Raw genomic sequence first — 13,033 nt, 5'->3', positions numbered from 1 at the left:
AGAATGACTTCATACTTTGAATACCTACTTATTTGAGCATAATTTTCCTCCTCTTTCACTGATACAGATAGTAACTACCCCGATGGAGGCCCAATTTTTCCCGCCAGCACTGAGCCATTCGTAGTTGTGCATAATTGCAGAGCTCTTCCACTGCTTGGCTCATTTACACACAGTAACAGAAGACCCTGCCTGAGGTTACTGTCGCTGTCCCTGCATGTTACCTTCCCATCTTTGGAAAATGCATTGTGTTTTATTGTGTGCTGTCATAGGAGTTAAAGAGGAGAAGCAGAAAGGCAGATGCTGAGGCCCCAGAAGACAGAGAGAGCGAGATAATTCCTGAGGTGCCATGGCTGTCCTTCCCCTTCCCCTTCCCCATCAATCACTGTGAACCAACCAAATGTCCAACACAAAATCCACGAAGCATTGCTGCTGTTGTGGTTAGGGATCCGTGCCTCCTAGCCCCTAATAGGACTGACTGCATTTTGTTTCTGAGAGCCAATTCCTAGGGAATCCTGGTTATAGCCCCTCAGTGGATGGGTGGCCTCTTTCCTTAGTCACCCAGATCTGTGAAGTATGATCGTCACTTGTGTGTGAACCATCTGGGGGATCATGGTTCATGATCCATATTTGTGTTGTGACAGGCAACTGTGATATCCGATTCCCCCATGGCAAGATGACAGCCTATCTTTTTTCTCTATCTTGTTGGATGAGAGGTGAGCATTTAGCTGAAGCAGATATTTATTCAGAATAATTTTACATCTGCTTAAAGATTTTCAAAGTCAGTTTCTCTCAACAGAGCCATCACTGAATGATGAAACCATTTTTCATTATTATTATTATTATTATTATTTTTTAACAGGGCTGAGTCTTCAGAGATCTCAGGGACTTCTTTGAATACTCACAGAAATATCCTTCACCATGGTGATGGCCCAGAGAGACTGCTTTCTTGCCCTTAGTCTGAATGACTGCCAAGAAGGAAAGCAAAGGTAGAGCAATCGAATGAATCTGTGGCTCTCCTCATAACTTCTAGTTCCAGGCCTTTTAAAACTGCTCTCTGAGATCAAGGACAAAGCTCACTTGAACAAATGATTTTGAGTCATGAGTGAAAAACCGTGCTCTTTCCATAATGAGAAAGAATTAAGAGATGGACAGGTAAGCATGCTCTTCTATTTGAGAAAGAAAGTATTGGTTTGGGCCATACCTTCAGTGGCAGTAAAGGTTATTAAGAAAATGTAAAGCTTTGGTAGTATTTGCAAAAACCTCTCAGTATAGTTCTCTGTTCTATTGACATGAACTTCTGTTCCCCTTTGAGTCAGTTGCCTTTTTTTTGTAACTGCTTTTCTTTGTTTGTTTGTTTATTAATGATAGAGAACTAGAGCATCTGACACAGCAATACTGGAAATTGAGCTTGGGACCTCATATGTGTAAGTCTAGCACTCCAGCCTCTGCACCACCTCTTGTAGCTTATTTTCTAAGTGGGTCATAGGATCTTGTTTTAGATTTGCACCAATGGGAGAATTTCAATGAGGAATTCAAGGAAATTATAACTCATCATTTAGAATTTTTAAAATTATCTTTATTTATTGGATAGAGACAGCCAGAAATTGAGAGGGGAGGGGGGAGATAGAGAGGGAGAAAGACAGAGAGATACCTTCAACACTGCTTCACCACTTGCAAAGCTTTTCCCCCTTCTGGTGAGGACTAGGGGCTTGAACCCTTGTCCTTGTGCATTGTAACATGTGCACTCAACCAGGTTACCCACCACCTGGCCCCTAATCCATCATTTTGGATTGTTTATCTTATTTGCCCTTTCTCTGTCAAACACCTGTCTTGACCTGGTCATACTCAGATCTCTTCTTCACTGTGGGACCAGATCTCTTGCTTCACTGTGGCTTGTGAGTAATCTTGGCAGCTAACTCTGCATTCCTTACTTTTATTCTTGCTTTGCCCACAGATGTCCTCTGGTAATAGGACAGTGACCAGAACTAGGACAAAGTCTTTGCTTTGGGAGTCCAGCAGGGTTTTTTTCACTCTACTAAGATAGATGACTTGCCCTTCCAGAAGGAAGTCTTTGTATACCGGAGGGGATCTGATTGGAGAGAGGAAATGAAATGAGTCTGAGTACACAGACCCTTGTAGGGGGCATTTCAGTACATGAATCATCAGGTTTTTTTTTTTCCCTTTAGGGTTATCGCTGGGGCTCAAATCATCAGATTCTTTTGAGAACACTTTTCTCCATTTTTGTTCACAGAGAGGGAAAATAGCATAATAGATATGCAACGATAACTCTCATGCCTGACACTCCAAAGTCCCAGGTTCAGTCTCTTGCCCCACCATGAGCCAGAGCTGAGCAGTGCTCTGGTAAGGGGGGAAAAAAATAGGGGAAAAAATGAAGAAGAAGAGATAGTTCACATACATCACTGTATGAGTTTAAGGCATCCAGCATGATGATTTGGTTTGCAAAACTACAGCTTGTGTTTAGTGGTATTGATGGTAAAGGAAATACAAAGGAAATATAGGAGAATGTCCCTATGTTGTATGTGCATGAGGCCTTGGAATTGAACCCAGCACCATATTAAAGAAAGAGGGTGGCCTAAGTGTATACACTGGATAAAATGTTCAGCACACAAGCAGGAGGTCCTGAGTTTGATTTTCACATTACATATGGTCAAGTGATGCTGTGGCACTCTCTCCCTCTCTCTTTCGAGTAAATCTTTTTATTTATGTATTTATTCCCATTTGTTGCCCTTGTTTTATTGTAGTTATTATTGTTGTCGTTGTTGTTGGATAGAACAGAGAGAAATGGAGAGAGGAGGGGAAGACAGAGAGGAGGAGAGAAAGACACCTGCAGACCTGCTTCACTGCTTGTAAAGTGACTCCCCTGTCAGGGGCTGGAACCGGGATCTTTAGGCCAATCGTTGCGCTTTGCACCACCTGCGCTTAATCCGCTGCACTACCGCGGGACCCCCTCAAGTGAATCTTTAGGGGGCAGGTGGTGGCACACCTGGTAGCTGCTCTACAGTGCACAAAGACCTAGGTTCAAGCCCCTAGTCCCTCCCTGTGGTGGGGGGAGAGGGGCTTCACAAGAGTGAAGCAGTGATATAGGTGTCTCTCTTACTCTCTCCCTCTCTGTCTTCCCCTTCCATCCCAGTTTCTCTGTGTCTCTATCCAATAAATAAAATCAATAAATCAATAAAATAAAATTTTAAAAACCTTCCAAATAAACATACATAAATAAATAAATGTTTAAGGGTGGGGGCAGGGAGATATACAGTAGTAGTACACAGGACTTACATGCAAGAGGTTCCCAGCTTCTAAACAGAGGTTTGTTTGTCTTTTGCCTCCAGGGTTATCGCTGGGGCTCATTGCCTGCAATACAAATCCATTGCTTCTAAAGGCCATTCTTCCCATTTTGTTGCCCTTGTTGTAGTTGTTGTCATAGCTGTTGTTGGATAGTGCAGAGAAAAATCGAGAGAGGAGGAGAGAAGGACACCAGCAGACCTGCTTCACCGCTTGCGAAGCAACTCCCATCTGGTGGGGAGTTGGGGCCTCAAACCGGGATTCTTATGCTGGCCCTTGCGCTTTGCTCCATGTGCGCTTAGCCTGCTGCTTAACCGTCCAGCTAGCTAGCTCCCTGTTTGTTTTACCAGAGCACTGCTCAGCTCTGGCTTATGGGAGGGGAGAGGGCGGGGGTGGGGCGTGGGGGGTGGGGGGAGGGTGGGATGTTTGAACTTGGGACTTTGGAGCCTTAAGCATGACAGTCTGTTTGCATAACCATTATGCTATCTACCCCCACAGTTCCCAGGCTCTATACTCAGGACCACCTGTAACTAGAGCTAAATGATTCCTACTCTCAAAGAAGTAGAGTCTGACTGGGGAAATGAGCCTTTGTGGGGGGGGGGACCTCTTGAGGGCTTAGAGAAGTAAAAAGACCAGAGTTGTCCCAGATAGAAAGGTCAGCCACCTTGAGGAAATAAAACTGATATTAAAGAACCAGAGGACACAAGAAGGTAGAAGAATTCTGGAGGAAAACCACATGAACCAAAGAATGGAGGTGATCTTCGATCATATAATAAGTGAAAAATATCTTGAATAGTTACCTTGTAGTAAAAATAAAGTATTTCCCTTATTTTGTTTTTTCTTATGTTTAAGGACTATGTCTATTTCTTATATATTAACTATACATTCTCATGATAGTGTTTCTCATTTTTCTTTTTAAATTTTTTTTTTACTTAAAATTTTTTTTAATTATCTTTATTTATTCGATAGAAACAGCCAGAAATTGAGAGGGAAGGAGGAGATAGAGAGACACCTGCAGCCCTGCTTTACCACTTTTTAAAGTTTTCCCCCTGCAGGTGGGGGTCAGGGGCTCAAATCCGGGTCCTTTCGCACTGTAACATGTCGTTCAACCAGGTGCGCCACCACCCGCCCCTTTTTAAAATTTTTTAATAAAAAAATTAAGACAGAGAAGCTGGGGGAAAGCTTCACAAGTGGTGAAGCAGGGCTGCGGGTGTCTCTCTGTCTCTCACACTCTCTGTCCCTCCCTTCCCTCTCGATTTCTGACTGTCTCTATCCAATCAATAAATAAAGATAATAAAAAAAATTTAAAAATTAAGACAGAGACACCTGCAGCCTCGCTTCACCACTCATGAAGCTTTCCTCCCTGCAGGTGGGGACTAGGGGCTTGAACCTAGGTCCTTGTGTACTGTAATGTGAGTGCTTAGCCAGGTGCACCACCACCTGGCCCCCTTTTTCTTTTCTTTTTGTTTGTTTGTTTTGTTGCCACCAGGGTTATCATCAGGGCTCTGTGCCTGCTATATGATTCCACCACTACCAATGGCCTTTTATTTATTTTTAATTTTTTCCCTTTTGTTGCCCATTTTTTTATTGTTATAGTTATTGTTGTTGTTATTGCTGTCATCATGGTTGGATAAGACAGAGAGAAATGGAAAGAGGAGGTGAAGACAGAGAGGGGGAGAGAAAGATAGACACCTGCAGACCTGCTTCACCGCCTGTGAAGCGACTCCCCTGCAGGTGGGGAACCGGAGGCTGGAACCAGGGTCCTTACCCTGGTCCTTGCGCTTTGCACCATGAGCGCTTAATCCACTGCACTACTGCCTGACCCCCCCCCCCTTTTAAAATTTTTATTTATAAAAAAGAAACACTGACAACCATAGGATAGGAGGGGTACAACTCCACACAGTTCCCACTACTAGAACTCTATATCCCATCCTCTCCCCTGACAGCTTTTCTATTCTTTATCCCTCTGGGAGTATGGACCCAGGGTTATTATGGGGCACAGAAGGTGGAAGGTCTGGCTTCTGTAATTGCTTCCCTGCTGAACATGAGCATTGGCAGATCGATCCATACTCCCAGCCTGTCTCTCTCTTTCCCTAGTGGGGCGGAGTTCTGGGGAAGCAGGGCTCCAGGACATACTAGTGGGGTCGTCTGCCCAGGGAAGACCAGCTGGCATCATGCTGGCATCTGGAACCTGGTGGCTGAAAAAAAAATTAACATACAAAGCCAATTATCTGGCTGGTTAGTGCAGTTGGTTAGAGCGTGGTGCTAATAACATATAAAGCCAAACAAATTGTTCACTAATCATGAACCTAAAGGCTAGAATTTTGCAGATGCAGATTTGGGGTCTCTGATTTGGAGATAGCTAGTAGGCCTATTTTAGTTATATTCCGTAGGGCCCATAGTTTTTTCCTGAGCCTGACATCTGATATGTTGGTGGGCCCAAGTTATTGTCTGGCTTCTTTCTTTCTTTCTTTCTTCCTTCCTTCCTTCCTTTCTTTCTTTCTTTCTTTCTCTCTTTCCTTCTTTCTTTCTTTTTTATAATCAAGGAAAAAGTCAGAGATATAGGTATAGTCAGAGATAGAGTCAGAGAAAAGTTGAGAGACTGAGAAAAAGGGAAAGAGAGGGAGAGAGAAAGAGAAACACCTGTGACACTGCTTCACTGATGGTGACAGATGGCAGGTGGGAACCAGGAGTTTGAACTGGGTCTGCACACATAGTAATGTGTGTGCTCTACCCACCCAGCCCCTAAAGCTTTATTTATTTTGTTAATAAGAGAGAGAAACAGAGCTTCACACTGGTATAAGTAGAACTGAGGATTGAACTCGATCTTATGCACACAAGTCGACACACTACCCATAGTGCTAGCTCTGGGCTACTTACAGGATTTTTTAGCATATTAAATAAATTGGCCCTATATTGTGATATGAGTTGTAAAAGGTTGATCACATGTTGTTATTTTACCTTTAGGGTTATTGCTGGCATTTGGTGCAGACGCCACAAATCCATCACTCACGGCAGCCTTTTTTTATTTTATCTTATATATATTTTTTCTATTTTATTTGATAGGACAGACAGATATTGAGAGGGGAGGGGGAGATAGGGAGAGAGAAATACACCTGCAGACCTGCTTCACCGCTCATGAAGGTGAGGGTAGGGGGCTGGAATCTGGGTCCTTTCGTGGGTCCTTGTGCGAAATACTTTGTGTGCTTAACCGAGTGTGCCACCATTCAGCCCCCAGTTGTTTTTTCAACTAGAGAATGCCTTAGCTCTGGCTTATAATGGTGTCAGGGACTGAACATCAAATCCTCAAGTATGAAAATGTGTTGCATAAGCCACTTTGCTAACTCCCTTCAATTTTTTTTTTAATTACTAACAGGGGAAAGGTTTAACTGAGGAAAGGGCAAATGTCAGGAAACAGCTTTATTCAGAGCTTCAAAATCTTTACCAGAGTGGTCTGAGAGAGGGCACAGTGAATAAAGCACTGGACTCTCAAGCATGAGGTCCTGAGTTCACATCTACCAGGGTGATGTCTGGTTCTTTCTCTCACCCTTCTTTCTCATTAATAAATAAATAAAATCTTTAAAAAATCAAATAAAATAGGGAGTTGGGTGGTAGCGCATCAGGGTAAGCGCACATGCCATGAAGCACAAGGACAGGCGGTGAAGCAGGTCTGCAGGTGTCTCTCTTTCTCTCCCCCTCTCTGTCTTTACCTCCTCTCTCCATTTCTCTCTGTCCTATCTAACAACAATAACATCAATAATTATAGCTACAACAATAATGAAGAACAAGGGCAACAAAAAAGAGAAAATAAATAAAAAAAAAATTAAATAAAATGAAATCTTTAACAGAGACAGGAAATCTGAACAAAAATTGTGAGAGTTTTTTTTTCTTTTTTTTTTTTTTACCAGAGCACTGCTCAGCTTTGGCTTGTGGGGGATTGGACCTGGGACTTTGGAGCCTCAGGCATTAGAGTCTGCATAACCATTATGCTATCTACCCCAACCCCCACTGCCCTGCAAATATTTTTTTTTAAAGATGAAATTACTTGTAGCTGACTTCCCTGGCATATATACAGATATGTACAGATACATATATGGTTTGTCACTCAGGCTTCACCACTCTGACTCAACTGTTTTGTTTTTTTTATTTGTTTGTTTTTTACATAGAGTGACAGAGGCAGAGAGCTAGGGAAAGAGGGAAAGACAGCACAACACCAAAGCTTCCACTAGTGCAGTGGAGCCAGGCTCAAACCTGGGTCACATGCAAGACAAAGTATGTGCACTGCCCACATGAGCTGTCTTGCTGGCTCCATTTACTCATTTTTTTTTATTAAAATATTTTCAGGGCGGGAGGAAGATAGTGCCGGGCTAGCATGGGGGTACCTCTTCCCGGGTGCGTACTCTCTGGGTTGGAGAGATCGCGACTGGAGCCAGCCTGGGCTTCATCTCACTCAGCAACTCGAGGGAGATGACTCATGAACAGAGCTCGTGGTGGCGGGGTGATTAGATTCTCTATTGATCAGAGAGCCAAGACTTCTAAGAATCGGACCCGGAAGTGGCTAGTCGGAAACGGAAATGGCTTGACATGGTTTGGAAAGGGGTGGAGAAAGGCAAAAGGGAGCTGGAAAGGTAGGAACTTCCTTAGCAACTGTTGCAAGGGTTTTAACTGGTAGGATTAATAATACCCTGCAGGCAGGGAGGGTCTTGAGGGTAGAAAGAAGATAGATCAAAGGAATGGGTAGGGATCTTTCAGGCAAAACAATGATTATGTTGATAATAAGGGAGCAGGTCATAGTATCAGGAATGCAGGGTGCTTTGTGAATCAGGGAGTCTGATAAGATGAGGCAAACCTTGGGGGATTTTGTCCCTCTTTGCTCAACCTCTCAGTAGAGAGACAGAGAGACTGATAGTATGGATGTCCCCTCAAGTCAAGCCCTGCCAAGCTCAACCACATCCTCACAATTTCCTGACAGATAGCATAATGGTTATGCAAACAGACTATCATGCCTGAGGCTCCGAAGTCCCAGGTTCAACCCCTTGCACCACCATAAGCCAGAGCTGAGCAGTGCTTTGGTTTAAAAAAAAATTTTCAGAAGAGACAGAAAGAAAAATGCCATACACAGAAGTATCCATCAGTGTGTCTGGGATGTGCACATGGCAAAGCAGCACACTAGACAAGTGAGATATTTTGCTGGTCCTCACTGATTCTTAATAGAGAAAGGTACAGTGTTTAAGCTGTTATCTTTGGGGGACTGGGGTGTAACTGGGAGACTGACCCTGGTTTGTCTTTCAGGCTGAGAACATGTCTGCTGGGCACGCTCTCCCGTATGAGAAGGACAACAGTGTTTTTCTGGCTTTTAGGGGAATTCCTGTATGTATGACCCATGCCCCACTTCCTTCTGCCAAGATGTTGATTTTTTTGTTGCGTGCTGTGTGTGATGCCAGGCCTTAGGGACACAACAGTGTAGATCCTGGGGAAAGGGCACAAACAGGCAAAACAACCTCTGTAGAAGGATAATTGTTATAATGAGGCAGAAAACAAAGTGCAGTGGGAATACCAAGGACATGTTACAGTCTTGATTGAGTTGTGTGAATATTCTTTCATTTTTTTATTAGTGATTTAATATTGATTTACAAAATTATAAGATAACAGGGGTATTAATCCCACATCTTTGCCACCACCAGAGTTCTGTGTCCCCATTACATGCATTGGAAACTGCATTAGTTCTCTCAACATCATAGATATGGGTTGACTATTATTTCTATAATTGTTATCTACATTTACATATATTTGACCATTTATTCTATGGTCCTGCCTTTTCTTCCTTTCTAAGTCACACCTATTACTTCTGAGTGTCCTTCCTTTTCCCCCACCCTCTTCTTTCTTTGGGTCCTGATGGAATTGGAGTTCAGAGCCCTCTGGTCATCTTGCCCTAACATTTATCCCTCTGGGAGTAAGGGCCAAAGTTCTTTGAGGTGCAGAATGTGGGAGTTCTGGCTTCTGTAATTGCTTCTCTGCTGGACATGGGCATTGGCAGGTCAATCCGTACCCCCAGCCTGCTTCTGTCTTTCCCTAGTGGAGAAGGGCTCTGGAGAGGTGAGGTTCCAGGACACACTGGTGAGGTTGTCTGCCCAGATATATCAGGATGAAATCTTAGTAGCACCTGCAACTTGGTGGCTGTGGCTTAGTGAATTTCTGGAGCTATCTTGGTTGTATTTTGTTGAGTTTTCAGATGATTTTTTTGTTGTTCTTTTTTAGTTTATTAGCGTAATCTGAAATGGCTCCTATTCCATAGCCATGCCTCCCAAGTTGTGTGAATTTCTGTTTCTTTGTCTTTTGAGCTACTTGTCTAACTTCTGTGTCCTAGTTGAATTTTTTTAAAGAGGTCTTAAATTTTTTTTTATCATATTTATTTATTTATTTATTGGTTCGAGAGAGACAGAAATTGAGAGGAGGAGGGGAGATAGAGAGGGAGAGAGACAGAGAGACACCTGCAGACTTGCTTCATCACTTGCAAAGCTTTTGCAGGTGGGGACTGGGGGCTCGAACCCGGGTCCTTGTGCACTGTAACATGTGCGCTCAACCAGGTGCACCACCACCAGGCCCCGGCATTTTTTTTTATGCTTTTAGGAAAGATTTACAGGTATCGGGGTCTCTTCCCCCCCCACCGCCTTCAGGGTTATTGCTGGGGCTCAGTGCCTGCACTAGGAATCCACTGCTCCTGGAGACCATTTTTCCCATTTTTGTTGCCCTCGTTGTTGCAATTGCTGTTGGACAGGACAGAGAGAAATCGAGAGAGGAGGAGAAGACAGAGAGGGGGAGAGAAAAATGGACACCTGCAGACCTGCTTCACCACCTGTGAAGTGACTCCCCCTGCAGGTATCCTTATGCCAGCCGATGTGCACTTAACCCACTGCACTACCGCCAGGTCCCCCAGGTGCCTGTCTTTAAACTTTTATTTAATAAATCCTGCAATGAACACTCTCCAGTTTTTTTTTTTAATTTTTTATCTTTATTTGTTGAATAGAGATAGTCAGAAATTGAGAGGGAAGGGGGAGATAAAGAGGGAGAGAGAGTATGGTCCAGAGGTTGGCACAGTGGATAGGGCATTGGACTCTCAAGCATGAGGTCCTGAGTTCAATCCCTGGCAGCATATGTACCAGAGTGATGTCTGGTTATTTCTCTCTCCTATCTTTCTCATAAATAAATAAATAAAATATTTAAAGAGAGAGAGGGAGAGAGACAGAGAGACACCTGCAGCCCTGCTTTGTCACTCACAAAGCTTTCCCCCTGCATGTGGGGGCTGGGGGCTCAAACCTGGGTCCTTGCACAGTGTAACGGGTGCTCAGCCAGGTGCGCCACCGCCTGGCCCCCACCCTCCAGTTTCAAGAACACTCAGTAGAGTAGGTGGAATGTGTTTGCGTGAGTGGGAATTATGAATTCTGCCCTCCCACTAACAGACAGCTGTCCCTACAGATCTCAGAGTTGAAGAACCACAGCATCCTCCAGGCTCTGACAACAGAAGCTAATGGATGGGAACCAGGTGGTAAGGTTTTCTCAAGGAACCTGGGTGGACCCAACTCAAAAACTTCCTGTGGATCTGCTTTTCCTGTTTTGAATTTCTCTCACCACTTGCTCTTGCTTTATCATATTTCTAGGACAGGGTAGGGGAACCTTTTTTCTGCCAAGGGCTGCTTAGATGAGTGTGTGTGTGTGTGTGTGTGTGTGTGTGTGTGTGTGTGTGTATTTTTAATATCATTACTAGTGTGCCATACAAAAATATCAACTTGAAGGCAGAGGAAACAGCATAATGGTTATGCAAAAAGACTTTCATGCCTGAGACTCCAAAGTCCCAGGCTCAGTCCTCCACACCACCATAAACCAGGCCTGAGCAGTGCTCTGGTTTCTCTCTCTGTATTTGCTGTTTTTTTGTTTTTTGTTTGCTTGTTTGTTTGTTTTTGCCTCCAGGGTTATCACTGGGGCTCTGTGCCTGCACTAAGAATCCACTGCTTCTGTGGCCATTATATATATGTTTATTTTTTGATAGGACAGAGAGGAATTGAGAGGGGAGGGGAATATAGAGAAGGAGAGAGACACATAGACAGCTGCAGACCTGCTTCACCATTTGTGAAGCGAACCCCCTGCAGATGGGCAGCTGGGGCCTCCAGCCAGGATCCTCACATTGGTCCTTATGCTTTGTACTGTGTGCATAACCAGATGTGTCACCACCTGGCCCTCTGTATTTTTCTCTCTGTATAGCCTATAAAAATTAAGTAAATTAAAAACAAATAAAATAGATTTTTAAAAATTGTCAACTTAAAAACTAGCCCTTAATATTGCTATGGAAAAAAAACTTTATAGACTTTAGAGTCCCACCTGTAGTTGACTTGGGAAGGTCAGACCAAATGATTTTATGGTGTAGTGTAAGGCCCATGCACAGGACATTCCCCATCTCCGTTCTAGTGGCAAATCATATAAAACCTCTGTCCACAGAGGAAATAGTACTGTCTCCTTTATTCTTAAAGGCATATTACTATGATGAAATGAAACAGTGTATATGAACAAGTGAACTGGTAGCATAGGAGGCGGACTCTCAGGTCCTGAGCGTCATCCCTGGCGTTGCATGTACCAGAGTGATACTCTGGATCTCTCTCAGAAAAATAAATAAGATCTTAAAAAAAAAAAAAAAAGAACAAGAATCCTATTTTAGATGCTTTGTATAGTTCTTCCTGTACTGCATTTAAAGTTTATTTCACTTCATAAATTTTATTTATTCTACTATATCCAGTTGTCACTCCATCACCACTCCTAGTGTTTTTTTTTTTTTTTTTAAGCTGAGGGTGAGAGACAGAGAGAGAAGGAGAAATACTGGAGATACTGCAGCACCACTCCATTTCTTGTGAAGCTTTTCCCCTGCCGGTGTTCCCATGTGGTAGGTGTGCTTTATAAATGAGAAAAACATGGGTTAAAAAGATTAAGTAACATGTTCTGGGAGGTGGCATGGTGGATAAAGCCTTGGACTCTCAAGCATGAGGCCCTGAGTTTGATCCCTGGCAGCACGTGTATCAGAGTGATATCTGGTTCTTTCCCTTTCTCTTCTCCTATACCTCTCATAAATAAATAAATAAATACAATTTTTTTTTAAGAGAAAGATTAAGGGCCGAGGGTAGATAGCATAATGATTATGCAAACAGACTCTCATGCCTAAGGCTCCAACATCCCAGGTTCAGTCCCCCGTACCACCATAAGCCAGAACTGAACAGTGTTCTGGTAAAAAGAAAGAAAGGAAGAAAGAAAGAAAGAAAGAAAGAAAGAAAGGAAGGAAGGAAGGAAGGAAGGAAGGAAGGAAGGAAGGAAGGAAGGAAGGAAGGAAGAAAGAAAGAAAGAAAGATTAGGTAAATTGTTCCAGGTTATGTACCTACCTAGCTGGCAGCTGAGAGTCAGGATTGAAGCCACAGAATCTAACTCCAGACCTGAGGCTTCTGAACTGGTGAGTATGTATAATAAATTAGCAAGTGGTCCAGAGGTTGAAGGTTCAGTCCCTGCTACCACTTTATACTAAAACCGAGCAGTGTTCACTCAGGTCCCTCTCTCTTCCTCCTTTATTATTCTCTCTCATAATAAAAAATGTGGTTTTACAGTTAATTCATTCATTTTATTAGTGATTTAACTGTGTTTTGAAAAATCATAAGATTTCAGTGATTTATTTATTTTTAAAAACATTTTTATTATA

General features: G+C 43.1%; 1 protein-coding gene across 3 annotated transcripts in view; it reads left to right on the top strand.

Annotated features, from left to right (window-relative positions):
* Nucleotides 1–863: 863 nt before the first annotated feature.
* ELMOD3 (ELMO domain containing 3) overlaps nt 864–13,033 on the top strand; it is a 48,296-nt gene continuing 36,126 nt past the window's right edge. Inside the window, exons 1-4 of one of the 3 annotated variants that reach the window (XM_060187323.1) lie at nt 864–1,152; nt 1,369–1,424; nt 8,593–8,670; nt 10,777–10,846. In XM_060187323.1, the coding sequence (XP_060043306.1) occupies nt 8,602–8,670; nt 10,777–10,846 (139 nt within the window). In that variant the 5' untranslated portion in view covers nt 864–1,152; nt 1,369–1,424; nt 8,593–8,601. The remainder of the gene's footprint in view (nt 1,153–1,368; nt 1,425–8,592; nt 8,671–10,776; nt 10,847–13,033) is intronic. The other 2 variants (XM_060187324.1, XM_016191213.2) reach the window with 2 other exon arrangements.

The sequence above is a fragment of the Erinaceus europaeus genome, chromosome 3, assembly GCF_950295315.1.
Source record: "Erinaceus europaeus chromosome 3, mEriEur2.1, whole genome shotgun sequence".
Lineage (NCBI taxonomy): Eukaryota > Metazoa > Chordata > Mammalia > Eulipotyphla > Erinaceidae > Erinaceus > Erinaceus europaeus.
This window is presented reverse-complemented; position numbering and strand designations above follow the sequence as displayed.